The sequence below is a fragment of the Taurulus bubalis genome, assembly GCF_910589615.1.
Source record: "Taurulus bubalis genome assembly, chromosome: 4".
NCBI lineage: Eukaryota > Metazoa > Chordata > Actinopteri > Perciformes > Cottidae > Taurulus > Taurulus bubalis.
In genome coordinates, this window is record NC_136592.1 from 8,786,095 (window position 1) to 8,813,944 (window position 27,850).

Genomic DNA, 27,850 nt, shown 5'->3' on the forward strand with positions numbered 1-27,850 from the left:
AGATGGTAGCTGTATTCTGAGTCATCTTGGGTGAGATTTGGCAGTTACAGCTATGTAGACACAGTATATTTATTATGGGCAGAATGAGAGCATTTCAAGCCCCTGCACCCTTGTAATCCACTCACTTGCGCACACACACACACACACACACACACACAGCTGCAGAAGCAAGTGGGTGACGGCCGTGCGCGTCTCCAGCTCTCGTCCGAGGAGACGTCAGACTTGACAGGCTGAGCAACGACCACGAGACTAACTGCTGCCACCATGACACATGCACTTGTCGTAGTTAAAACATGGCAGTTCAAAAAACTTCAAAATACGTCTCCGTTTCAAATGGGGATGTTTGACATGGAAAAATATAGATACAAAAATGTTGAGCCAGTGTGTATACTTAACTTTGCCTCTAAGGCTTTGAAATCTTCCAATTCAGTGGGTGTGGACTGTAATGGCTGCAGCTCGGCCCACTCAGCGGCTATCTAACAGAGCCGCAGGCTCGCTAGACATTGGACTGATCAGTACTGGTGAAGGTAGGAGGGCCTGTGCTCATGTTTGAGGGGGAAAGATTTAAAGCCCTTGGTCATGGGTTTGTGTTGTTGTTGTTGCTGCTGCTGCTGCTGTTGTTGTTGCTGCTGTTGCTGTTGTTGTTGCTGCTGCTGCTGCTGCTGGGTGAAGGGAAAACCAGAGGAGATGCCGGTGGAGGGGGAGCAGTCGCTGGCAGTGGACCACACGGGAGACTGCAGCATCTGCATGGAGTCGCTCCACTGGGAGGAAGGAGGGATGTTCATCTGGTACAAGGAAGAGCTGGGATTGGGCATGGCGTTGTTGTGGGTGGAGTGCTGCCATGGCGCTTTGGGAGGCCAGGTTTTAGTCTTGCTGTCCTGTTGGACAAAGCACACGGCAATCAGCAAAGTTGAAAAGGCCAATTAGTCATTAAAAAGTCGCAGCAAGGTCTTACCAATCCTTTGAAATTAGGCCAAAAAATTATTCACAATGCCTCACAGGTGCTGTGAAATGTACAACTATTTCTGATGTTTCCTTGACAGCAAAAAAGGGAATAATATATATATATACTCGTATATACTATATATATATACTCGTATATACTCGGGTGACTCGTACTTTACCTGGTTATCATCGACGATGTGATGGAGTGGGGGTGAGGGCAGGGTGCACACCTCCGGCTCACCACAGCTGTGTTTTCTAGGAACAGAGAAATTTACATTGAACCTTATTAGCACTCTCATCCGGTTCAGCTATCATCATTATCTTCTATGCACCGTCTACAAGTGTGTAGTAAAAAAGGTGAAAGAAAAAAGTATTTAATAGTAGTTCTGTGTTTGCGTGTGGAATATCAACCAACGAAAATTAATTTAATCACATTGTAGGATAATTATCAGTGCAGTTTGAATGTTGTTGAAAGCTGGCTAAACGAAAATGACGAGACAAAAATCGAAGCCAGGGGATGCGTTTAGGACTTACCTCCTTTGTTTAACCGCCGCTACAAGATCCGGACCAGAAAACATGGAGAACAAACTGTCACCGTTGGCTGAAGACGTCTCATCGCTAGAGCTGGCCGAGTCCCCCTGATTGGCTGACCAGCTGTTGTTTACGGCCTCCCTGAGGACACATCCAGACGAGGCGTTAGCCTGGTTACCTTTATACTCTCAGCAATGTGGTATTTGATGATGGTGTCTTAACACCTTGATGACACAATTAAAGAAAAAATTGGAAATGTGTGAAATTGGAAATGTTACCCATCTTTGCATGTTGATGATTTGTAGGGTTAAAAAGACATCTCCATCATCTCAGGTTGGTTACATTAATTGTTGATTCAGTGGCATTTGATGAGTATATATCAAAATACAGCAGGTTCTACAGGATCTCTTGGTCCCATTTCATGGACTGTATTGAAGTAGCAAAATTAGATTTCTTTAACCAACACCTTTATATGTGTTTTTTTAGATTTAGCATCTTTCTGATCATGTTTCATATGGCCTTTTCTGGTGTTATTTATTCTTTGTAATGTGTTTTTTGTCTGTTGTGCACTCTGGACTGTGTCTATTGTTGTCTGTAGGAGTTTTTGGTGGCAAATGAGTTTCCCCACTGGGGATTAATAAAGTTTACTAATATAATAAGTTAAATCATTGTCATAACCACAACACTATTGCACAGGGTTTACGAGTAGGATGCCAGTCCAGTAATGGCTCCCTGATTACATCTTCCTACTTTCTGAGATTAATATCTAAGCAGGATGGTGGTGTCTCACACATTAACATGGTAAATGATGTCTGCCACATCAATAATTTAAAATCAGGACATTGCTCAACACTTTTGTGCACTTGATGAAACTACGTTTTAGATAACCCGCCAACAGTTCAGCAACATACTGCTGCCCAAAACAAATCCTGAAACATGGCTTAGGTGGATGTCTGTGTGTGCATCTTGTTCATCAGATGTGTAAAGGCAAGAATGATGCACGCATATGTTCTGGGCACTGCTACATCTCCAAGTCTGAAGCCATTTACTCACATGAACTCTGGACAATGCCCTTTTGCACATATAGCACACAGAGGTGGCTTCTGGGTAGAGCGTGAGGGAGGCAGGACATTGTTGCAGTCATGTAGCCAAAGTATTCTGGTCATCAACAACCAGAGACCTTGCCATTCAATGAATCAGTTTAACGATTTCGATGCCAGCCCTCACCGACAGAAGTTCCCGAATCTCATCGGCTGTCCAGTTAAACATTTTCACTGCCGTCTTTGCGTAAATTTTGTGTCAGTTTGACTACAAAAGGTCTGGTTTTAAATGTAGATATAAAGATTAGTTTTGCCCTGTGTAGCATTTATTCAGTGATGAGGGGGATTTCGTGTACAGATAGATACATACCCCTCGCTGTAGTACTCTGGGTGGGACCAGGTCCTGTGTTGCTCTTCAGGCATTGGCCAGTTGCTGCGCGTGTTGCTGGGGCGACGGATGTGCTGCACCTGCCGTTTCTGCTGCATGGCCTGGCTGACGCCGGCAACGTAACGTGCAAACTCCGGGTCAGAGCCAACTGCGTATGGAAAGGATAAACACAACTATGAGATTCTGACACCCTCAGCTTTTCTCTTTCGCTCCCTGGAGCTCATTCCGTTTAGCCAGACTGTCGACCATAGCAGAAAAATCACAATAGCCGTAAGTCAACTATGCACAATAGGCCTCGACCGCAATCAAAAGAGTCTGCTGCACTGTAAAAATAGCAACTGACGCATGCTAAATTCAGCATTAATCATCAACTTGTAGTGGAAAACAGCTGCTCACACTATCTGACCAACGTTGATTATGTTACTCAGATCAGGATCCAACGTGTCTGAAATCTGCTTGAATGGTTACTAGCATATAAATAGAATCAAATACATATGTTATATATACATGTATATATAACTTTAGCTATAAACCCACTGCAAATATCTAATGGTTTCAACTGGATAGCATGGACACTTGGGGTACTTCAGGACACCCAATCCTGTTTTGAACCTTAGTTCTGCATTAAATCAAGAGACTCACTAATAACTGCATTGTAAGTTATAATAAAAATCAAAACAACATTGCTATGCTTCTGATTATTGAAGACATTTTGTCAGTAAAAGTCCAGGACTTCCGCCTCACACTGCTGACATAAGAAGCATAAGAGATCGAGAACAACACTCCTATTTGCAGAGAGATGACAGGCCCTTATAAAATAGTGCTTGGAACCTTTACATATTTCCTATTTTTCAACAAATATCGACTATGGTGAAGTTTTCAGCACATTTCTCTGAAAAATACACACATTTGTTGAATAGCACATTGATTTAAACCAATTTTTATCTTTCTACACTTTTTGCCTGAATTTGGATTATTTATTTCTTGATCCTACAATCAAAATAAACACAAATAAATATTTAGATCTTTGTCTGGAAGAAGTCCTACCGTGGACATATACAAAGCGAGATGGCTCTCACCTGCTGGGTCAAAGGGCAGAGTGTCTCCCAGGACTCCAAACACTCCTTCACTCTGGTCCCTGTTGGGCCAAGTGTTGTTGCGGGGCCCCTGTGGCTTCTGACCCAGCATCTCTGACATGACACTGTCCATGTAGGTGCTGACCAGGCCCAGACTGTACAGATCTGAGCTCAGATCTGGCAGTCCAGGAGAGCCCCACTGCCCGATAGGACCCAGTGGGGACAGTCCTGCTGGGGGGCCCTGCGGTGGAGGCTGTTGCCCAGAGGTGACAAGCCACTTGCTTGCCACTCTTTGCTGTGACAAGACCTGGGGTGGGGTCTGCTGAGGAGGAAGCTGAGGAGGAGGTGGCTGCTGCTGACTGATGGGCTGCAGGAGGTGCTGGTAGTACTGCAGGGCCTGGGGGGAGGGCTGTTGAGGTGGAGGCTGCTGCTGCTGCTGTGGAGGAGGTGGCTGTGGCTGCTGTTTCTGCACTGATGGTGGAGGCTGGGGCTGAGGCTGGGTCTGAGCTTGAGGCTGGAGGGCACTGTGAGATATAGATTGGGAAGTTTGCGGAGGTCCACTTGGCGGCTTCAGCTCAGCAGGGTTTGCAGATGCTACAGAGTTCCTCCTTTTGACCAGGGGCGAAGCCTGCTGAGATTTTCCCATGTTGAATCCTGAGAGAAAGTCGATGACATCCTGCATCTCTTGGTCAGTCGGCAGGTTCATCCCCTGGTCGTCGGACACTAAACCGTTGGCCAGCTGGCTTTGCTGGGCGGAGTCAGGGGTGCAGGACAGGCTGCTCATCTGCAGGATGCTGTGTAGCCTCCCGTCACTGTGGCCCAGGCTCTTGGTCTTATCCTCAGAGCTACTGGTTGTCAGCATGCTGCGAGACGGGGTGCTGGGGATGGAGTAACTGCCCCCACTATTGGAGCTGGATGAGACCTTCTTCGTGAACTTGGAAGTCAGCTTGGATATCGTTTTGGGCAATCCGCTGGAGGTCTTGGAGCCGGTGCCTAGAGGCAGGTCTGCCTGGATGCCGTAATCCGGGATCTCCCGCTGCAGCTGCATTTGAATTGTGGGCAAGGGTTGCTCTCTTTGAGGGAAGAGAAAGACAAGTACTGCATTATTTAGTATTAAAAGCATCACAGTGATCTGAAAAATTATAACTGGGCACCAGGGCTCCTTTTAACCAAACCAGACAGATTAAGTGCGAAATCACCCGTTTGTACTATCTGTTGAGATTTGGGGGGATTTCCCACTCAGAAAACGACGTGGTACAGCTACTCGTTGGTAAATTAAGGGGTTATTTAGAATGTGACAGTATTTAACGTTCACTCACTTTCTCTCCTTCCACCTGTTGATGTCAAACACTGCAGTGTACAGCACGTCGACTAGACCGAGTGTCTTCTCTGGATCCAAGCTCCGCTGGAGCAAGGACATAGTGGCTGGGTCCTCCTTCAGACACCTGGACATGTACACACACATACGCACAACATGACGAGACAGGAAGTGCAAATCCACACCATGTCTTGCATACAAAAGCCCAGGTGCATTTGCTAAAAAGATTAACACTTGACATTCATAAACAAGAAAAGAAGAGCCAAAATAACTCGACAGGCAACTCTTTCAGCTTACAGACTGGTTTAGCGTATTCATCGAGGTCCACTGAACCAAGAAGTTTACACTCCCGTTGCAGCCGTAAGACAGTCTTTAGCACCGACTGGAACAATTCAGCGCAGAGCATACAGCACAATGCTCCCGCGAGACAAAAAACATTCGAATGATGAAAGCGCTTTGTGTACTTTAGTATACTAAATACTGGGTATTAACCAGATTCTTCATTCCTCTTCATCCTGTTGAGAGAGTTAGATCTGGGCAGTGTCTCTCACTGCCCATCTGTCTGCATGCATATGTTTTATACATGGAACCTGTCTGTTCACTGTGCTACATTAGATCACCTATCTGGTGATGTAACTGTACCTGCATAACAATACAATTTGTGTTCATACGTTTCATATTAAGAATTAACTGATTATTTGGAAGAAAGGTCCATACAAAGAAGTTTCACAGGAAGTGTTTTGATGAACTTACCATGTAGAGGGAACCTGCACCACCACTTTGGAACCCTCAAGAGTGATCTGGGGAGCATAGGCCTCCTTGTTGTCAATCTGAGCAGTATCAACAACCACCTGTTGGTACACACAAACACACCTGCATCAACATCTCCGGACAGAAAGGCTTTATGCCCCGGCATCCTTATGCCGTGTTCACACCGGACGCGACGCGAATTTGCGGCGCGACCAGTTTACATGTAAAGTCAATCCACAGACGCGCTGCGGCGCGAATTTGCGGCGAGATAGACGCGTTGGAGGCGGCGCGAACAGAACGTTTGACCTGGGGCGAACAAAGCGAAGGACTCGGCGCGAATTCGCGTGAGTTGAATTCTCCCAACTCTGGCGGAGAAATCGCGTGACGCAAAGTTGCGGCAGCCAATCAGCGTTGAGAATCAGCGTTGAGAAGCTCCGCCCGTCACCACCGCCGTCTCCCCGTTTTGAATGAAACTGCTGCTGCTCCACCTGAACCAGCGACTTCATTGAGACGCTGTTGTGGGACTACGGATAATAGTATGAACCCAGACACCATGGAGTTTGATGTTCCGACATATGTGGAGTTTACACAAAAAGTATAAAGCAGAACTGGTGGTTATTTCCATGGTGGATGGCATAATCGTTTTACGGAGATACGCGAGACGCAGTTCCTGGAGGAGTCGGTGAAATTCACCGAGCTGTGTGCGGCTACGGATGATGTTATGAACCCAAATACGAGGGCGTTTCATGTTCCAACATGTTTGGGACTTCCACAACAAATATAAAGCAGAACTAGTGGTTATTTATTCCATGGTCGATAGCGGAAATGAAAGCTTCGTCGCTTGTCTCTCACAGAGGCAAGCAACAGAGCTAAGCCACGCCCCTTTGGTCGCACCGCCCTCTTTCTACTCGCGCGAGTAAACTTCCGCGGTGGACGCGACGCCGCAAATTCGCGTCCGGTGTGAACACGGCATTATTGTGAATCCGTTTAGACTAGAGCATACTGTCTGCTGACTAACTTACACAACTAAAACAATTAGAGGATCATCAATTTTCCACCAAGCGGAGAGAGACGGTTCACAGTGAGGAAGCCCAAAGTGTCTTTAGTCAGCCAGTAAAAACAAACAGGCTAGCCTTCCTGTCTGCTGCTAGTCAAATATATTTGAAAGTTCTTTGAAAGTGGCCGTGGCTCCTCGAGACCCAGTCAGCTGGGAAGACGGGAGGAGTCCATTTCCTGTATTGCAGGAAGTTACCCTATTGTTGTTAAAATAGCAGGTGTATCCTTGGAAACCCCGGGCTTCGCAAGCGAGAGCCACGCAGACACACAAACAGTCCGTCAGCCATGCCGAAACCCAAAACGACAAGGTCAGTGGGGGCAAGAGGGACGAGGAAACATGCAGAAAAACAGAGGTCAACTCCTGCGCCTGACTTGATGACTAGTAGGAAAAAGGGAGTCGCTAGTGAATGCCAGAAACAACAGCAGACAGATATGGTGATTATTACTGTGAACATAAAAGAAAGAAAACAGGGAGGAGAAAGATTGTGTGTGGGGAGGTATGACTAAAGCATGTGTATGGAAGTATAATAAAAAAGACACTTTCACAAAGACATTATGGAATACTGCCGTGAAGAAGATCTGTGATGGAGCCTGGCTTTGCCTTTTTCACACTGAACAGCAGCAGCGTGATGCTGCTCCAGTGTGGGGTTTCAGATGGCATCACTGGAGCAAAAGAGGCGTGACATTTATTACGACGGCATCTAGCGTGGCAAATAACAGAAGCGTCGGGAGCAACTTGCATCCTAAACAGTAATGGTGGGTGAACTCTGTTGAGGTGCTTCTGCTCCCTGTTGCCTCCCAAATTCGCTGCCGGCTGTCCCTTTCACAGGGACACATCCGCTGCCGAGTCGGTGGCGGAACAACTTGGTCCCCCAATTCAACATTTCATACAGAACGGCGCAACAGTCCGGCTTGAACCGGCTGTGTGAAAGTGGCTTATGTGAGCGAGTGTGGCCATTCACGCTGCTATGTGATCTATTCTGGGTTTAGTGGATATAGGATCAGATAAGGAGTGTATGCAAAGCACTCATCCATCATCCAGGGATTGTTTTACAGTTAGCCCAGGGCTGGATGGGGACACTCCCTCAACCTGACACAAAAAAAAAACAGAGCAGACCACACGGAGGAAATAAACACCGGAGCGTAAACACATCGGTGTTACTCCGTCAGGAGTCCTGATACTGACTCTCCCTTCCTGTGATTCTCCTTTTCAACGGGAGGGGGAGGATTCTGTTTGCAAACCCGCCCGGGCGAAACCATCCTTCAGCCAGATGCTGCAGGAATGTTTCTTCACTTTTGTGTCTCTGGTGTTTGTTTACACCTCGCTGCTGCCTCAAAGCTAGCAGACAGATCTCCTCATCTCCATTACAAATCCGACAAACAATGGGATGCAAGTTGCCAAACCCACAAAGGAAGAGGACTCTGTAACTCAAGCAGAAGTGTCAGTGAAGTACAACAGGCCTGTTCGCGTCAGCATGTCGCCTCCTTTTCCACTGCTCTGTAGTATCAACTACACTGTGGTGATGGATGTTAACGAGAGCAAAATACTGAATGAGGATCCAATATAGATCTTTCTACACAACTGGTTTTCTAAGTATGCCTTACACAAACACAAGAGAAACCAAACAGAGCCAAATGCTCAAAATGGAATTCATCTCCTGTTAGTATAAAAGGTATTGTGATCTATTGAAGAGATAGATATATATTTCTGTGAGAACAGGAATTAGAACAGATCACAAGATTACAGGTATTTATCTCCAGAGGGTCCATATTCTCAAGAATAATGAAGGAATACAGCTTTACTGTAGCAACCCCTGGGCTTTCACATCTCTACTCACCAGACCAGCCTGGGCAAACAGCAGCTGGACAGCTGTCTTGCAGGCTCCTCTCCAACTGGATGGGCAGACTTGGTTGAGGACCTCAGTGACGGGCGAGTCGTCCCTGGAGGTCACTCCGTTCTGGCCCAGCGCCTCCTTAATGAGCTGCAGCATCGTGTGCTGAGGAGACAAAACACACTGGGGCATCAACAAAGCAGTACGCCATCACACAATGTTACACCACAGATCTGCTGAGGTTATTGCTCAAATCACAGTAATGACTTTGAGAGCAGAATCAATGTGGACATATAACTCCCTTTTTTTCTTCTTTACCCAATAAGGAAATGTATCTGGGGGAAACACAAGAGCAACCAGTAGAAGTAGTATGAAGCTGGCCAGTCGAGTCAATGACCATACCGTTTTCAGTTTGAGGTTTTCAGCCGCTGACTCGTTGAAGGACACTCCTTTGAGGAAATGTGAGCCGATGTGGACAGGGATGGTGGGCAGCTCGCACTGGATGGGCTGGGAGGTGGTCTGCATCCTGCCCGCCTGCTGGGCCTCCGCCTCACTGCAGCAGCTCTAAACACACACAGACACCAGCATGTAAACATACAGACAACGGTGCAAAACACACAAACGACATACACATGAAGGACACACATCAATGAAAGAACAAGTGTTGCTTTTTTGACATAATCTACAAGAAAAAAAATAGTAAAAGGAAATCCAACATTTTCCAATTTGGACAATTTTTAAGAATCAATAAATTTGCCTAACTGCATTATTTAAGAGTATCCCTCCCTACTTATTATTCCATCAAGATTTTTACAGACTTTTTGAGAGTGATCCCACCTGTAAGGCCCCCTCCACAGCTTTGGGGTTAAGATGAAAGCCGGCCTTCAGTGCATACTCACTGTGGCCCAGGCTCTCTAGCGCTGCTTTGTAGGCCTGGAGATGGAGAGTAAAACATGACCGGCCATCAGTCAAACTTTGATTTCATCACCGGGAACAATTGTTTTTTATGTTACACTGTTAATGCACTTTATATGAATGAATCCATGTAGTTTTACCCTGTTAAAGTATAATTTAGATTTATTAAACTGATACTCAAAAGAAAAGCATCTTAAAACACGCGTCAGAGGTTTTTTAATAATGTACCTGTAAAGCATTGTCAATCTTCATGTTGAGCTCCTTCAGCTGGTGCTCAGGGATGGTGGTGTTGTTGGAGCAGAAGAGATGCTGAACCTGGATGCCTGCCAGGCAGCCGTCCCGGCCCCTCTCTCTCAGCCTCGCCATGGCCTGAGGGCACAGCGGAGAGATGAGTGATAGCAGGTACATCTACACTAATGCAGCAAAATCTCACACATACTTGAGAATGATTACGCTGCAAAATTCAGTGACCAGCATTTTTTTATACAAAGGATAGTGGTTGGTTTAAAAAGGCAAACTTTCTCTAAATCCCTTGAAAAATAATTGAGCACTGGGAGCGAGACATTTTTGAATGATAAAAAGCAGTGCAGCTTCTGAAAAAAGAGTCCCTCTGCCTAAACGCCAAACCAGCACATTCTACCAGGGTCTATCCAGGCCTAACCCCCTCTAGGGCTTACAATCTGCATGCCAGGGCTTAACAGATCAATCAACCCACTATTCTCCTCTCTGCCTCACTTTATACAACAAAGCTCAAAATGGGCCAGGGGGACTGATTAGCCTGGGGATTAGGTAGGTCATCTTACATGGGTTGTAAAGGGGAGCAGAACATAACATAGCAGGTTCACAGACAAACTGCAGCTCAAAAAAGAGGAAATAGGAAATTGAGGCTGGAAATCATGAACGGCTGGTATTTCTCAGGAATGTTTCACAAGTCAGCTTTTCACCTCACACAGACAAACCCCATATTTCCAAGGCCCAGACCAGGAAGAGGCGCCCTGTGGCTGCATACCTGAGCTGCACCTTTCCATGAGCGGGAGGCTTCCTCCAGCTCAGTGAGGGACCCAAGGTCAGAGCTTTGGGAGCGGGCGTTGGCACAACGCTCCTGGGCCTGGGCAAGAGCCTCTGCCAGGCAGGACTGAGCCACGGGCTGGACCTTCTGCAAAGCCTGTGATAGAAACTGGAAATGGACCTGCATCACCGTGAGGAAGCACCGCCCCAGCACCTGGAAACAGATGACAGAGATTACGGTTAAGTCAGAATGTTTGAGATACGGAACCATAAGGATGCCTGCAGGCAAAGAAACTAACATGTATGTCCACATACCTGAGTGGTTAGTTAACACTTTAAATAACCAACAATAAACTGTTTCCTAATATCTCAAAATAATGACTGGCTGCCTCACCAACAAGTTATCCCCAGCTCTGACATTTTGTAAATTTTATTAGGCCCACCAAAAAGACCCGGCGACTAAGAAACAAAACAAAAAAAACTCATGAACTCCCAAACTATCTTGAGCTTGTTATCGTTTCCACACCTTAAGAACAGAGAACATTGGGCTTTGGCAGGAAAAGTGCAGCCATTATAGTATATGCACAGTTCTATAAATGTCTAAGAAGAAACATTAATCGACTGCTTTATTGTAAGGTACACTATGTGGTTTAAGTATGATATTTCCCTTATGAATGGTGCAGTATATTAATACTTTTGCAACACAGTACATTTTCATAAAATAATGTTGCACCGATTAAAAGCTTAATTCATCTATCACATTTGTTTTTGCCACCAGATCACATGAACTATATCAGCAGATTGTCTTCAGGCTTCTCATTTTAATAATCATAAATGAATCATTAAAAACATTTAAAAAAGATTAGTCTTATGCTCAAACCAATAGTGAACTTCGACACAATGTGGTTTATCCAACAGCCCTAAATATAATCATCTCCTCTGTAGACGACGTTTGTCCGCCATTCTCTTTACCACGGCAAATGCCGAAAGAGGAAAGCTGAGAGCCAAGGCAGAAATCGGAGAATTCAACACCTTTCAAAATAAAAACTTCTCGCCAGGGCAGATTTCAACTAACTATGTGTTTACATTTGTGGTAAATCATGTGCTAGAAACAGATAAACATCTGAGAATAAGTACAATCTGTATTTGCTTTTGCAAGCAGATTGCAACTTCCCTTTTCCATCTCCTCCTGGTATGTAGTTCCAACCCTTTATTCACTGTATACGACATTTTACTTGCATTTCACATTAGCTCTGATGATTTTCTTAACTTTATTTAAATTGAGCAGTGATTTGTCAATCTAATCAAGGAAAAGGAAAAATATTACAAACGTAACATATTTCAGGGCGGCATACATCGCTCCACACCTACTGGTTTGAATGCCAAGTGCGTGCTTTTGTTTTGAGAGAGAATAGTCCAAGTTTAGAGGTTGTTTGTTGTACAGTTCGCAAAATAAGAGAAACAGGACACCACGCGGTCCCCCGTGGTCATAGGGTTTTCTTTTTCAGGTACCGGCTGAAAATATCTCAAGGGGGAGGCTGAGTTGTAAAGACAGAAATATGCTGCCGGCAGACAGGATCAACAGGACGCAGCGACTTTCGTTCTTCAGCACAGAAACCAAAACTTAACTGTTTAAATGCCTGAAAAAGCAGAAAACCTTCACTTGTTGGAAAGGGCATTGTTTTCATATCAACGATAAACACAGAATGTGAAGGCGAACGTGAGCCAGGACTTGAGCTTTGATGGCTGCTTTCGCGTTGTGTCATTTCATCCAGTGGACTTATAAGAAGTTATACTGGTATCACAACAAGTGCAATTTGATTCGGCAAGGGATGTTTGTTGGAAGTCTTTGGTTCAATGTAAAATAAAAAAGGTAAAATGGCGAGAATATTAAAAAATATATAAATATCCCCATAATCCCTGATATAAAGAATAAACTAAACTAAACATACTATGACAAAAGCAAATTGTTGAGTTTGTTGCCTGCTCTACTTAGGGCGGGTATTTACTTTTATCCCGTTAAATTATCATTGTATCAGCGCAACATTGCACTCTGAGGGGTCAAACTTGTCCATTATTGTCCACTTTGTTGTGTATTGTCACTTCCAACATTTCTGTACCTTGGGTATTATGTGGAAGGTCAGTATATCCGCCATGTGTGTGTTTAAACAAAGTATGACTGAAATGCAACTTGAGACAGGGGAGTTTATCGTGTTATCATGCAAACATTAGCTAATTGACACTAAACACAAAGTACAGCTGAGGCTGATGTTCATATCCTCAGTTTTGCAAGTATTAGGTAACAAACTACACATTGGACAAAGACATTTTGACCTGAAGATGGGGCTAGATTAAAAGCCAAGTAGTTACATTTTCCCAGACCCTCTAAAGACCACGAATGTCTGTACCAAATGACACTCCAATCCATCCAATAATAGACAAGATATAAAACAAAAAGGTCATGCTGCTGTTGTCCTCTAGAGACCACGAATGTCTGAACAAAATGTCATGGCAAAAACTATAATAGTTGTCGAGGCATTTCAGTCAGTGGTGGGCTGACAAACCAACCGAAAGACGGACAGCCCCACATTGCAGTCACTAGTGATGTGGCGCTAGCATGGCCGACGAAACCCGCATTTGTAAAAAGCAAGCCTGTGCCCTTAAACTCAGACCCAACGTAGCGTGTATAAAATAGGACGATGTACTGCTTAGCTTAGCCCTCTGCCTACACTGAGCGAACTCTGGGAGGCTCAATAAACACAGGCCCGGCCAGATCCAGTGCGCACAAGATGAGACATTCTGGCTGTTGACGTTGACGCAACTAACCAGAACTCTACAATGAAGCTGGGACACAATACATACAGCTAAATAGAGCAAACAGATATCATCTGCAGTTTATCCTAAAGAAGATCACGATAGCCTAAACACAGGCTTACAATGAGAACAAATGCAACTTTTGAGTGTTGCAAAGTTGTCAACAACAAGCAAGAAAGGAAAGAAATAAGGCCATGGCTACAGCACAAGATAATGGATAACACATGTGATTGGCTACGCTGTATCCCACACAGTCATGGAAAATATGAGAAGCAACAGTACAACAGAGCCAAGCAGACGTTGGGCCCCTTTCAGGCCCAAACAAGGCAAATCATGAATCAATCAACATTTACACTTCTATTTTCTGAGAAGAGCTAAACTATAAATGCACGGCGTCTTGGAGAGTGGTGTTCCTGAGATCTAGACCTCTTCTAGGGAAAGGGAATGTGAGGTTGTTATAATAACCAGATGGTCATGTTGTTCCACTGATACGTGAAAACAAAAAGAACAAGGAGCCTACCTTCGTTGGTTAATGTCAATAGTAAATCTTTGTGGAAAAAGGAAAGACCCAGAAAAAGTCAATCCTTCAGAGGAAACGGGAAGGTCACAATTTGTCTTGACCTCTGAATGCCTTACAACTGGTCACTTCTCTACAAACTGAAATAAATTGTACTGTGGCACTATAAAGTCATTCTAAATATGATCACAGCTAAATGAGGCATTTCATTTAAAATCACACGTGCTTAGCCACTTAAAATAGCATTATGTGGCATTTTTGGTAGAGATGTTTTTGTGTTATCCTGGCTGCCATACAAGTGCTCATGACGTTAGTCAACAGCAGAAAGGTAGACTAATAAGTGAAATTCAACTCATGTTAGCTGAGGCTTTTAGTTCCCCCCCCACCCTCTCTCTAGCTTTGTATTTTGACAAAACACAAGACGTATATAACTCCTACTCCTGTGTGTAGCAGCTGAAGACTGAAGGGTTGTTTTTCCAGTGTCCACTGTCGTTGGCTGGAAGAGCGTATGCAGCCATGAAGGCCTCTCTGGTTGTGGGGACCTCTCTGTCTGCCTCTGGTCTTCGCTCTGTGGTTTAAACTTACAAGCACGGCAAACGGCCTCTAAACAAACCGTGACATTTTCATGCATATTTGGCAGTGGAATCACTCTGAGCAGCCAGTGAGCCGGGCTCTGATTTGGGGGGAAAGCGGTTCATTTTGCAGTCTGCGCTGACCTGAACTTTGAGGGGTCTTTGTAAAAAAGAAAAATAAAAAAGAAAGAAAAGAGGGGGGGAGGGTCAAAGAAAGAAAGAGGAGAAGGAGATGTGAGCTAGGGAAGACAGGGGGGGGGGGGGGGGGGGAAGCTTCACATACCACAACTCCCTAAACTCCGAAATGCATTTGGCCCTTTTTGAAGACCTCATAATACATCCAGCTGCCAAACAGCATTCCTCGACTCTTGCAGACAAAGGAAAATCCCTTTTACAGCCACAAATGCATCACATTGAGAAGAACAGGCTTTTTTTTTTATTACAAGCTAGGTCTAAACAAGTTTAATCTGTGCATGCACAGAACTTCTACCAAAATATAAACATAGTAGTGCAGATATTTAGTCATAAGCAGCAATGCTCTACATGAGCTAAAAAAAAAATCATGGCATAACAGATTCTGTTTTAGGTGCACAGCGAACAAAGTTTTGATCACCTGATCACCATCAGCTTTAACCCAACAGTTTTCAATTTCTATTGTTGATACATTTACTCTGGTCGCTTACTTTACAACTCTTTACTTGGCAAACACTGGTCTAAAACTGTAAAAACAAAAAAAACACTTGTGCAAACACTGTGCCATATAACCTCATTATTTCTGTTCAAATGTGACTGACCCATTATACTTCGCTCTATCAACATTATATTATTGTGTATCTGCAGTGTTTTTTCACAACCAACAAACTCAAATTAGCCCACTTTAAAGTTTTAATAAGTTTCCTTCTCTGCATTAACAAATGTACCCTTTATGCCCGGGTACACACAGCAAGTGTGAGGACCAGGCCATGAGGTCTAAACTTTCACAGACTTTGGCTTCCTCTAATATTCATTTGTACATAACCAAGACCACAGAGTTTCAGATTTACGGACTGCGGTGCAAAAGTGTTTCCTGTTTTGGGCTCAGCCACATCGACCGAGGTCCTGCAGTCCCTCTGGTTTCTTGGCCGCAGCCATGCACCCCCTGCTTCATGCTAATAAGGATTCTGGAAACACAGATAACCCCCATTGTAGCACATTGCTAGACATTTGTCACAGAATCTGATATAATGGGGGATTCTTCTGGGGGAAATGCATTCATAATTCTGCTCCAAGTGACAAATGCAAAGATCAATATGTGTAAATAATTCAAGAGGAATTCGACAAGGTGACTGAAATTGAGGGGTCTGAATGGATGCAAGCAAGCAAACTTTTTAGGAGATGTTTTCACATGTTAAAACGTGTAGGTGGCCTTGGTTCAGCTAACATTTATTTGTAAAGGGTAATACTTATTTACCAATTGTATATGGCGTTTGTGGTTTGTATAGTGTCTGTTGTATTTTGTATGTACAGACCCTCAGTCTGAAATTGTTTTATGTCTAAATATGCAACAAATAGGCCTAATTATCATTTGTAATTTTTTGTCTGTGCTTTTGGGACTCACTGAATTAAACTATCCCAGAAACTACTGAACTCAAGTCACATTGTGATTATACTCAATTAAATGCAAGTCTTTCTATGCTGCCAAAAGAAAACTGTTAAGGAGGGGGGATGAGCGGCCACACAGGGAGTTCCACAGGCTCACACCTGTGTATTAAATGGAAGATAAATAAGCAGATGTAGTAATCATAAAAGGAAGGATGGGGTTTAGGCTGGGGGCTGCTTGGGTGTGGCATACAGGTGAAAATACAGCTACTTGATGCTGATGGAACCACATGAGAGAATGTCTCTTTGACGAACACAATAACAGCCAAATTGCCAATAGAAATGAGTCTGATAAAAACTGTAAATTGGATTGTCCATCACAATAATCGATTCATGATTATTACTTCTCAAGAGCAAGAGCTTTTTAACTATTGTGTCCAGATCTTTTGCAGGTGCCCATTTCAGACCAATGCTGTGACCTGAAATGAGCCCATGTTTGAGGCCTGACAGTGTCAACATGCATCATGCAACCTGGCCTCATGAACCTCCTGACCCGGGTTTAAAGTGGGTTTGACAGCCTAGATTTAGTAGAGAACGGTGAGCAGGAATTCGATAACTGTAGGATTACTACACTGCTAGGGACTTCTAGTTCTCTCAGCCATGAAGGTCTGCTCTTCTCAATAATGTTCAGGTTCAACTCTGTTGATGCAAGATGTAACAGTACAGATGCAGACCCAGACCGTGTGTAAACGGCAACAACTACAGATTAACCAGTCTGTAATTAATGGTGAGTTTGTGTGAATGTGACTTTTAGGGAAAGATAAAACTCTTGATTAATCCGATGTGACAAAAGGCAAATGAAAAAACAACAACAGTGTAAAGAAGAGAGATATACTCAATGGAATTTGGAGGCAGGAAAAAAAAAAAAATCCCATATCACAGCTGAGCTTTTGGGATATTCAGTACAGCCGCCTCAAAAATCCTCACATAAAAAAACAAATAAAAAACAAACACCACAGCTACAATGTTTCACCATCAGCAGATTCAGTGCTGTGGAAAGACTGTGTGGTATTCAGTGACAAAAGATGACTTTTCTTCTCACATCCTCAGTGTTTTTCACACTTCACCCTCGGATCCTGACACCAGCTTAACACTGGGCGTGAGAATCCTATTTGAGCCAGGAAACACTGATTCATGGGGCTAGCCTTCTGACAGAGGGCAGCTAAGCATCTTAGCACTGCCGCTAGAAGACGAGTCATGAGCAAATTAGTGTGGTGCTTAACTACAGTGCCTAAGCTTTTAAGTTTAACCAATTAATTCCAGGAGAGCAAACAATGGACTTGAATGTCAATACATTTTTGTTTAGTTGGCAGACAAGATAGAGTCCGTTTACTTAAGTCAACACAAGGTGACATACACCAGTATTGACATGAGATCAACAAGTGGAGATGGTGTGCGTTTCTGTGTGATCTCCTACCTCAACATCCTGCAGGCTGAAGTCGTTCTGGTCTTTGAAGTTGGCGGCCCCGGCGCTCAGCTCCATCAACATCTTGGCGATCTCGGGCTTTATTGCTGCAGTCAGCCTGCTGGCCGCCTCCATGACGTGTTCCTGCACGTCCTTCAGTTGCATAGCTGCTTTGGAATAGTGAGAGTTCCTGAACACACTGCTGAACAGGTCTGTGAGGAAGGCGCTGGCCCGGCAAAACACGTTGAGGGCGTCCAAATATTTGGAGATGCCTTGCTGGATGTCTGCAACTGCAGTGGTGGCGCCAGAGGGAGGTGGGTGGCAGCTGCCAGGCATGCCCACCCCGGTGCCCATGGGCGAAGAGGCCGAGCAAGAGGAGGCCAGAGAGGCGCTCAGGGTCCGGCTCAGCTCAGGCATCTGGTACTGCTGGTGCTGTTGCACTTTCTGCTTGGACCCGCCGAGCAAAAAGCGACGCTTGTAGTCCATTTTACTTTCCTGCACACTACAACAATACATAAGTGGTGCAACAGCACCGGGAGCTGCTGTTTTAAGTTTGTTTTCCCCCGCAAAGTGTCCGCTTTACAAAAACACCTAACCCAGTCCACAGACCTGAAACTGTTTAAGTTACGTAAAAAGAAAGCTGAAGGACTCCACCTGCCATAGGCTCATCTCAGTGTGCCTTGTAGAGAGGCAGCACAGAATTGGGTGAGGTCAGAGGGGAATCAAAAAGACTGGCAGGCTACGTGAAATGCCTACATGCAGCCCTGCTGCAGATATGTCAGGCCCAGCTTAAACACAGCACAGACACACCTTCAGAGTCTCTGGTTCCAGCTTCAAACTAAATGATCATAATAGGGGAGGAAAAGTCAAAAGCACTGCTTAAATTTACTTGTAATACTGCAGATTTCTTTTTTTAAAGTGCATAAACTTTCCTTCAGAATGGGAAAAAAATCCTTCTTCATACAGTATATCGAGAATATACACATATGCATGTACATATATAAATGTATATCACCCTGCACTCATAAAAGTAGAAAATCCTTTTAAAAGCTGAAAAAAGATAAGGATGAAAAATGAATCCAAGGAAAATCAGACACTGGTCAACAGCATGGAGGGGAAATTGCTAATAAAAAAAAAAAAAGTAAATGCTGGAATCAGAGGATGTGGTTTCTTGTACACTGGCTGGTGGAGGAGCTATGGGAGGCGAAGGGCAGACAGATCCGGTCCGTCTCAAATCCTCTTCACAAAGCAATGAGCGAGTTGCCAGCTGATGGCTCTGCCTGAAGTCTCCAGCAGTTTCCTGGTTTCTCCCCCTGTACGCTGGCTGAGGTAGATATTACTCACCGCGGAAACAAGTGTGCTTCCAGATCCCGCTGCTCTCCGCGGATGCAGATTAGAGCGACAAAAGCACAAATGTATCTGTAAGGCCTCTAGGTCATTTCCTAAGGGAGGAAAGGGCAGAGACACAGAGGAGAGGTTAACATCTCATCAAAGAGGAAGGATGAGCTTCATTTGAACGGTTTTACAGTTACACCCAGTGTTTCCTCTAAGCTGTGTGCATGCGCGGCCGCGCAGGCCAGTCGAAGTGGCTGCGCAATAGATTTTTCAGACCGTGCACACGATTTTTTTTCAGGGGTTAAAAATCTTTTTTGCGCCAGTGTTTCTGAGATAGGAGTGAGCCATCTCCACAATAATAAGATCTTTGATGTGTACTCCTCCGGGCGCCAGGAGTGAAGCTCGCCCAGAGCGCCACATGAGCTCGGGCCGGCGCTGTTTAGGCTCCTCTTGGCGGGCCCTGCTCCAGCAGCTATAGGCTACCATGGCGAAAAGAAAGGCAGAGCAGGCGCCCCAGAAAAAGGTCTGTCTAACGTTCAAACATGAGTGGCTAGATGAAATAGTCCAAACTGACACAGGTAGGATGAAACTTTCAGACATATTTAAATATGAAGTTATTAAATTGTTTATATAGGCTACCTTTAGGAAAAATGACACCATGTCAATTTAATAGGCCTATAATTATTGTTAAGCACTGCATTAGCATTTTTCTTTCAATGAAGTTCCACTTAAATGTTGTACCTGCTGAGAAATGACTAAACACCTTTTGATGCTTTTATATATATATATATATATATATATATATATATATATATATATATATATATATATATATATATATATATATATATATATATATATATATATATATACACACACACACCAGTCATAACCAGTCATAACCTCCCCCTCAGTCATAACCAGTCATAACCAGTCATAACCTCCCCTTATTGAAGTTCAACAAAGATCCTTTAAATTCAACTAAACTGACTGGTAAAACACCATCATTAAAATGTTCCAAAAGTCCAGCCATTATAAAGGATAATGAATAAATATCATCCTTGTATACATATTGATGCATTTGCAGTCATCTCTTTGAATCCCCTATGGCTAACGCAGGCTTGTGATCATTTTCGGCAGGTTTCGTGGTTGCGAATTGCTCAGTGCTGAAATGTACGCTCAGAAAAAAAAAAATTTGCTCAGTGCTGAAAAAAATTAGAGGGAACATTGATTACACCCCAAAATCAGTTGGACTGCCTTTTACTACTCAAAACTTGACCCATAGATACAAAGCTAGTCTACTGGTAGGTAGCCGGTCTAAAAAATAAATCATATTCTAGTATGACAACCTCATTAGCTGTAGCTGATCAAACTGAAAGCAGAAGTGAGAAAGTTCACGATAATAATTTCACATTTGTTGGGCATTTCTTCATGTTATGATGTGCAAGCTGCACAATGATAGTTTGTAGTAATTGTGTTTAGTTTAAGATACATCAATACAGTGATAATATCAAGTATAAATTGTGACGTCCATAATATTTTAGGGTGTATCGACTCATTTAGTGACAGATAAAAATGGTTACTTTCCTGCTCTGGTTGGAAAACAATAACATTTCAGCCACATTTCTCAAAACTTAGTGGTAATATTATATCACTGTTTTGTAACGCTGTGGTTTAAAGTTGGACATTTCTAGACGATTACTAACACCGTACCTCAGAGAGCGTCTCTGAAAAAAATCTGTGGCAGTGTCTGGTTTAGCAGAACACAGCTGCAGAGAGAAATTCCTGCAAGAAGCCATTGTTGGAAGACACTGCCGGGTCTGTTGAGCAACGCATAGTAGGAGTCACAATACTCTCATTCAATTGTGTGACTTGTACTTCTCCATTTGGCCTTTTCCCTGGATTATAATATTTGTACATCGTCTAAATCAAGAGGAATTTAGCCTCACAGCTCTTTCTACAAGTAATCTCAGTCAAAGGCAGCCAAAGGTCATCTGGTGACTGTAAACCTCACCGGGACACGTTCAAGACTTTCATGACATTTCAGACAAGGAAAGAATACTACTGTAACATGCAAAGCAAACTTTTTTAAAAAACTGTCCGTTTAAAAAGCCGAGAGGAACTTGATAAAAAAAAAACTTCAAATCTTATATTTGCCTCGTGCCGTGTTCACACCAAAACAGTTGCGAAATATTCGCGCGTCCAGATTACATGTTAAGTCAATGCACAGCCGCGTTAGGTTGTGAAAAAGCGGCGTTGCGAATATTCGCAACTCCGCTTTTTCGCCGGCGTTCAAATATTTCAACTCCAGCGAATAATTCGCATGACGCGGCGTTGCGAAAGCCAATCAGCGTTGAGAAGCTCCACCCGGCATCACCGCCGTTACTGAATCAAACTGCTGGTCCGCTGAAGGAGCGCTGGAAACGGCTTCATTCACACACTCGTCCTGGAGGAGTCGGAGCTGTGTGTGACTACGGATACGATTATGAACCCAGACACGGGGTGGTTGATGTTCCGACGTGTGTGGGACTTCCTCAACAAGTATAAAGCAGAACTAGAGGTTATTTCAATGCTGAATGGCGGAAATAGTAAATGCTTTCACAAACACGGAGATAGAAGCTCCGCCCGGCATCACCGCCGTCCTGCCGTTACTGAATCAAACTGCTGCTGGTCCGCTGAAGGAGCGCTGGAACTAGTAAGTAATAAAGCAGAACTAGTGGTTATTTACCTGGTGGATAAAGGAAATAGTAAATGTTTTCAAAACACAGAGATAAGCCCCGCCCCCTTTCCCCAGCGATGGTTGCGAAAAAACGGATTAACCACATAGTGCGAATTTTTCACCTGCGGCACGATATAGGCGAAGTGGCGTTGCGAAAATTCGCAACTGTTTTGGTGTGAACACGGCATCAGAAAGATATCCGCTTGTTCTGTTTTAATTTCCATCCACCCAAAAGAAATATACATTAAAAAAAAATGTGAAAAAGAAATAAATCTGCAATAACTTTTATTTGGTGAAAACTTTGGAGGAGAAACAAGATTCAACATTCAGACTTTGTGTTATACTGTAGGCTAGTAGGAGTAGCTTTCAAAGAAAACAGTCCCTCACTAAGCCTGTTCCTTTGCTCTGCTCCCTTGTGGCACTGAAGCTGGTGGACAGACACACTCCTGATGATACTACGCTCAGCGGGAACCAAACGTCAACATGGCAGAGTAATCTGTTCGATACAAAGCTCCCTACACAGCAGGACTATCATTCTGTCAAACATTCAGACTGTTATCTTGTAGCACCATGCTGCACCAGCTCCTGTGTTTTGGATGAGTCAGGGAAATTCACCATCCCCAACTAGATAACACCACGTCGTCGTCCGTCCTTGTATGCTAAGCGGCCGCGTGGTGGCCTTACATGCGTAGCTTCCATTGTGCATCACCGACAACAATCTCCTGACCGTCAAACCTCACTTCCTTTGACAAATAGAGGGTTACGCCCCGGCACAAAACAGCCCACCCTCTTCTGTCCCTGGCTGTGAAGCGTAAAGACAGCGCCAATGGAAACTAGTGACCTCCTCATGAAGGGACAACAGGGATGTGCTTCCCATTGTTTTAACCCTTACATGACAAGTAAGTTGTTAATATAAGTCGCACAGATGGTTATCTACTCACTCGGGCACATGCATGCACCCTTACACTAGAACCAATGGGAGTGTATCTCGCTCATGGGCACTGCAACAATACTTTTTCTGCCAGTGTAACTTGTTTACAGCTTCCAGAGCTTTCCTAAGATGTGATCACCCAAGTGGTTTTTTAAACAGGGGCTATGAGCTACCCAGTTCAATTTGTAAATCACATTAGAGGTCGGTTGTCGGTTTATAGCTGTTACCACTTTTTCCAAATTGCAGTGATCTGATATGCCAGATTAGACTAGATCTATTCTGCTCTGAGAGCTGGCATTACACGTCGCCGACAGTTGAACAATGTTCAACTTTGGATGCACTCGACACTGTCATTTTTTAGTGCAAAACGTCTACTTGTTACTCAGTGGCCGTTTGAGAGCAGCTAGTGCAACAGTGCAGTCATCTAAATCCCAGGGATTACAGCCACAGTGAGAACCTGCCAGGTGCCCCACACTGTCTGCTAGTTGACACAGTTAATAGGATATTCGATTCTGCGAGGTAAACAGTAAACCTGAGCTTAGCTAGCCACTCTACTTCCCACATGTTCATATTGCACGACCAAATAACAGGGAAGAGTACAGAAACCCAGTATGTAAATCACGTTATTTAGAAGAAGACTAACCGGTCATTAAGGCCACCATAGGGATCAAAACTGGACAACTTTTTAATTTGTACATTTAGTTTTGGCTAACAGAATCGACGTGGGATGTCATATTTTACCATATTTAATGAACTGCCAATTTTAGAATTTCTTTGAAACACTATTGCCAAATGCAATGCTAAATTAAAAAGTGGACCTGCTCACCACTGGAAATAATTAAAACTAATTGACAGTAGTGAGACAAAAAGGTTGCATGGTTAATCTTGTGGAAAACATTTAGCGTTTATGTTAGGTCTAACTAGCAGTGATATTACACAGTTTGACAACCATTGATTCACACCTTTTCTCATGGCTTCAACTGGTTCTATGGATTTGGATTATTCCGAGAGGGAAAACCTCATTTTGGTTTGATGTAGTTTTTCGCTTCACGCTCCTCCAAGTGAATAACAAAAGTAGGAACTGATTAAGTGCAGTGAGTCACGGTCCATTCAGCCTGAACAACAGAGCCAGATTTTTGTGGGGGGAAATGTGGGCTATTTGTTTTGTTACATGGTTGTTCCAGTCAGATATATGTAATGTTAGTAGAGTGTGTTAGTGGTCTACATTTCCTTCCTGGATATAAAATTCTGCAAGCAGAGGTTATCCCAAGAGGAGCAGCAGAAACGGCATCAATATTAATGAGGCTTGCTGGCTTCTCGGTGTAGCTCTATTGGCTGCCAGCCTCCTGTTGCAGGGCACAGTGTATTAAAGTTGCACCCAAACAAACACATGTGATAGCAGAGCCCCTCCGGATGCTCTGGAGGTGTGCCAGCCCACTTTAATGTCCTTCCTCCAGTAGAGGCTGCTTGGGGCTAATGTTAGCTCTACTTCCCCACTCGCCGTACACGTCAGCTGCTCCGCTTCAACAGGAAGGGGGTTAAGGTTTCCTGGAGCGAGCGCCCTGTCGCCAGTAACAAAAACGTCAAATAAAAAAATGCCACTGCGTAGGAGTGTGTAGTAAATCCCAGTACAAAGCATAATTTACCCGTCTGTGCAAACTTCTGGGTTTAAAAAAAGTGCAGCTTCCAATAGACAACAAGGGGGCATTTTAAGTGGCAGCATTCTAGCAACAAGCTCCAAAATGTGTTACGTTGTTTTCACCCCTCCAAAAAAAAAAAAAAACACTATGCACTAATCACAACATTGCTAGTGCTCAAAGGCACCTTCACACCAGTTGTTGAGAAGCAATGGCCTTTAATTTCATTCACTTTCCGCAAACAGATTTACCAACAGATTTGAGGACCTAAACTCTCTGGTCACAATCCCACTTCTGTGGGATGCTGCCACTCATTATTCCAAGTACTTTTGTATCTGCAGGAATATGGCTGGTCCCATCAAAGCTAGGTAGTGTAATAGCGGTGTATGGGGCAGCTGTTACCCATGCTGACAGCTCCTTATCCATCTGCCACCGTGAGGCAAACACGGGCCTGTGGCCGGAGTGTCACAGGCCCGACATTAACTCTCTCATGAAGTCTATTTCAGCCTCCACGGGCAAAACAGCTGCCCTACGTCCACACGGCACCGTTTTTAGACACTCCAAAAGGTTCAGCTCAGAGAAGAAGAAAAATCGCCCCTACATCTGTTGCCAATGAAGCAAAGGAATGCATTCCCCCTCTTATGCAGAACCTTCTTAATGTGGGTTCAAACGAGCACAAAGAAGCAGGTCAGGAAAAACAAACACACATTGCAAAGCAACTCCTCACAATATTGTGTTTGGTGTGTGCAAAACAATATATATATATATATATATATATATATATATATATATATATATATATATATATATATATATAAAAAAAAGAAGGAACTAATTGAGTTTGGAGAGCAAGACTGTTGATTTGAAAGGAAAGCGTCACTGAGGACATTCCACAGGGCAGATAAGCAACGGCAAAGTCAGAGAATCAGCAGACCGGTCGAGGAGGTCAGTCCAAATGACAGGACAAGTGCCGTGAGCAACTGTGTGACAGGAGCCGAGCCAGGCCCCTCTTGCCCGCAGAACACAAGGAGAGTATTGTGGCGGGCCCTGGTCTCCTCATACCAGCACACAGAAAAGAAAAAATGCACATGCAGCTGCATTACTTTGTGAGAGGACGAGAAAAATAAAAAGGCCTTGGCTACGGCTTAATATTAACTGCAGGAATAGATTTTCTGCCGTCAATATGGCGTTTCTCCTGGAACTATTTTGAAGGCAGCTGCAGGTTTCGGTGGTTTGAGGGTAATGTTTGGTGTTGTTCCCACAACCAATCCCGTTTTGATCCCAATTTTGTTCTGGGGGTTTGGAACTATAAATACATTTACTTTGATACTCGGATATCATAAAAAGCTGCGCATATACACAGCTCGGTGAAATCGCAGCCAGAAACTTTTCCTGAAGCAAACCACACTGTTGAGTAATTTAGGACAAAACCTGATACTTATATCAGTCAGGAGGCTGATACCGTTGGATGAAATAGGGCTAACCTGCACCGTCACAACAGACATTGTAAGTCGCTTATGGCTCCAATAAAAATAGCACTCCCCGATCTAACTAAGAACATACTTGAGGGCCCCACAGGTCTGTGCAAGCATACAAAACAAAACCACCACCAAGTGTCACCAGGGGAGTAAAGATGATAATGAACTCCTTAATGTGCACATGAATGCCAATGAATAAGAAGTCCCATCTGGTTTGACCTAATCAGAGCTTTTACACAAAGAATACATGCCTTTCACCGTTTGACTGATGGCAAAAATAATTAGCTCAGACATCCTTTCCAGAATAGCGGTGCACAATAGAGTGTGTTCAGTGTGCCCAACGGTGGGTTTCAACAAGTGAGAGCTGTGATGAAAGGCTCTGACGTCAGTTCCATTCATGAGAGGCTGGTGGCAACCTGTGGGGATGAAAAAGCTTTCCTCAGCCTATATTGAGCAGGCTACATACTGAGGTTGCAGGTTGTGCAGCATGCCAGCCACCAGGCTGCTGTATTTTTAGCCAGGACAAGAGTAATTCATTCTTCCAGTTTAGGCACAATGGGACAGGGTCCAGAGGTGCCGTAGAAGTCTGAAATTCAAGCTTGGTCACACAAACAGTTTCTGTATTTCAACACAGGAAATAAATCAAGCCAAATACTCTGGAAAGAGCAAAAACTTAAAGTAATCGTAAGTCACAGAAACCAGCAACCCTCAGCACAGAAGAAAAAAAAAAAGGTCTCCTTGACTACACAGAGTTTTCATAGATTAGGTTGACATTTGATAATAACAGGATACAGGCAGATGGTGGAGAAAGCAACCGTACTGTTAAACAGTGGACCCCGGTCTTTGCATCACATTACATGGGAGCCTTGATTCTTGTTTTATTTGATCATCACCTTGCGTGACCAATCATGCATCTCACTGGGACCATTTGACTGAGGGGCAAATAGCTGACCACAAACTAAGTCTGACCTGGTTTCCCTGGGAAGGAGGGTGAGATTTCCCATGCTGCAATGCACACGTTTCCACCTTATTTGTGAATCCACTGGCTAGCATCACATACACCAAATAAGCTGTGCTAACCAAGCAGTCGATGAAACAGCAGAGGACTAGAACAGATATGAAGCGCTGAAACGTCCCCAGTGTCAGAAGAAACAGACATCCGCCCACCCTGCTACACACCAGTGCAAACAGCGTTGTTAGCTCTGTGCATCCAAATGAAAATCCTGTCACACAATACAAACTCAAACAAGCCCGCATCTCTCTGATGCATGGGCCGGCTCAACTTGTTGTCGGTGGAAAAGATCAAACAACACGATGCAATAGCATGTAAACAGTATTGCTTTTAACTCTTTGGACAGAGGTGGACAACATGATTCTTGTTTAGGATGGATTTTCCAGTAAACATTACCACTGACATAATGTACAATTTGACGTCCATTCTACACAACCAAACTATATTTGTACAGTGCTGCTCTGATACGTTTCTTCACCCGATCTTCTTTACCCCGTTTACCAAGAATTTCGGTGCATGTTCAGTATAAGGTTAACTTAGACTGAAGGCTCTAAGCCAGTGTGTTCCAAAATCCTACATGTTAAAAATATATATTTTAATGACAAAGTGCACTAAAAATTGCCCCATCAAAGCATTACATTGAAGTATCACTCGTCTATAATTTGATATACACCAGGACTTGTTCTCTAAGCCAATGAGACATTATTTACATTTAACGGCTCATTGAATGAACAGACTTGATTCAGTTAATACAAAGCTTTATGTTTGAGCCTTGCCATAGAAGTTTGTGAGTCACTAAAGTCAACCAAGATGTTGAGATATTCCTGACATAGGCTTATGTAAGTATAACCAAGCCATAAATAACTATGAATATTTCTGTATGGTGTGCTTAGTGGAAGCTGTCCACCGGAGGTAACATTAAGCTTCCTTCTC

The 27,850-nt window shown here is 43.9% G+C and overlaps 1 protein-coding gene across 1 annotated transcript; it reads right to left on the minus strand.

Moving 5' to 3' along the window:
• Positions 1–328: 328 nt before the first annotated feature.
• On the minus strand, positions 329–18,321 carry garre1 (granule associated Rac and RHOG effector 1; the record flags this gene model as incomplete). The annotated part of the gene is made up of 13 exons (XM_079217172.1): positions 329–878; positions 1,125–1,200; positions 1,480–1,617; positions 2,887–3,052; positions 3,984–5,053; positions 5,300–5,425; positions 6,052–6,149; positions 8,943–9,101; positions 9,339–9,500; positions 9,774–9,869; positions 10,080–10,220; positions 10,861–11,073; positions 17,818–18,321. The coding sequence occupies 13 exons, from the start codon at positions 18,319–18,321 to the stop codon at positions 513–515; spliced, it is 3,315 nt and encodes a 1,104-aa protein (XP_079073298.1). The 3' UTR covers positions 329–512.
• Between the last annotated feature and the right edge of the window lie 9,529 nt (positions 18,322–27,850).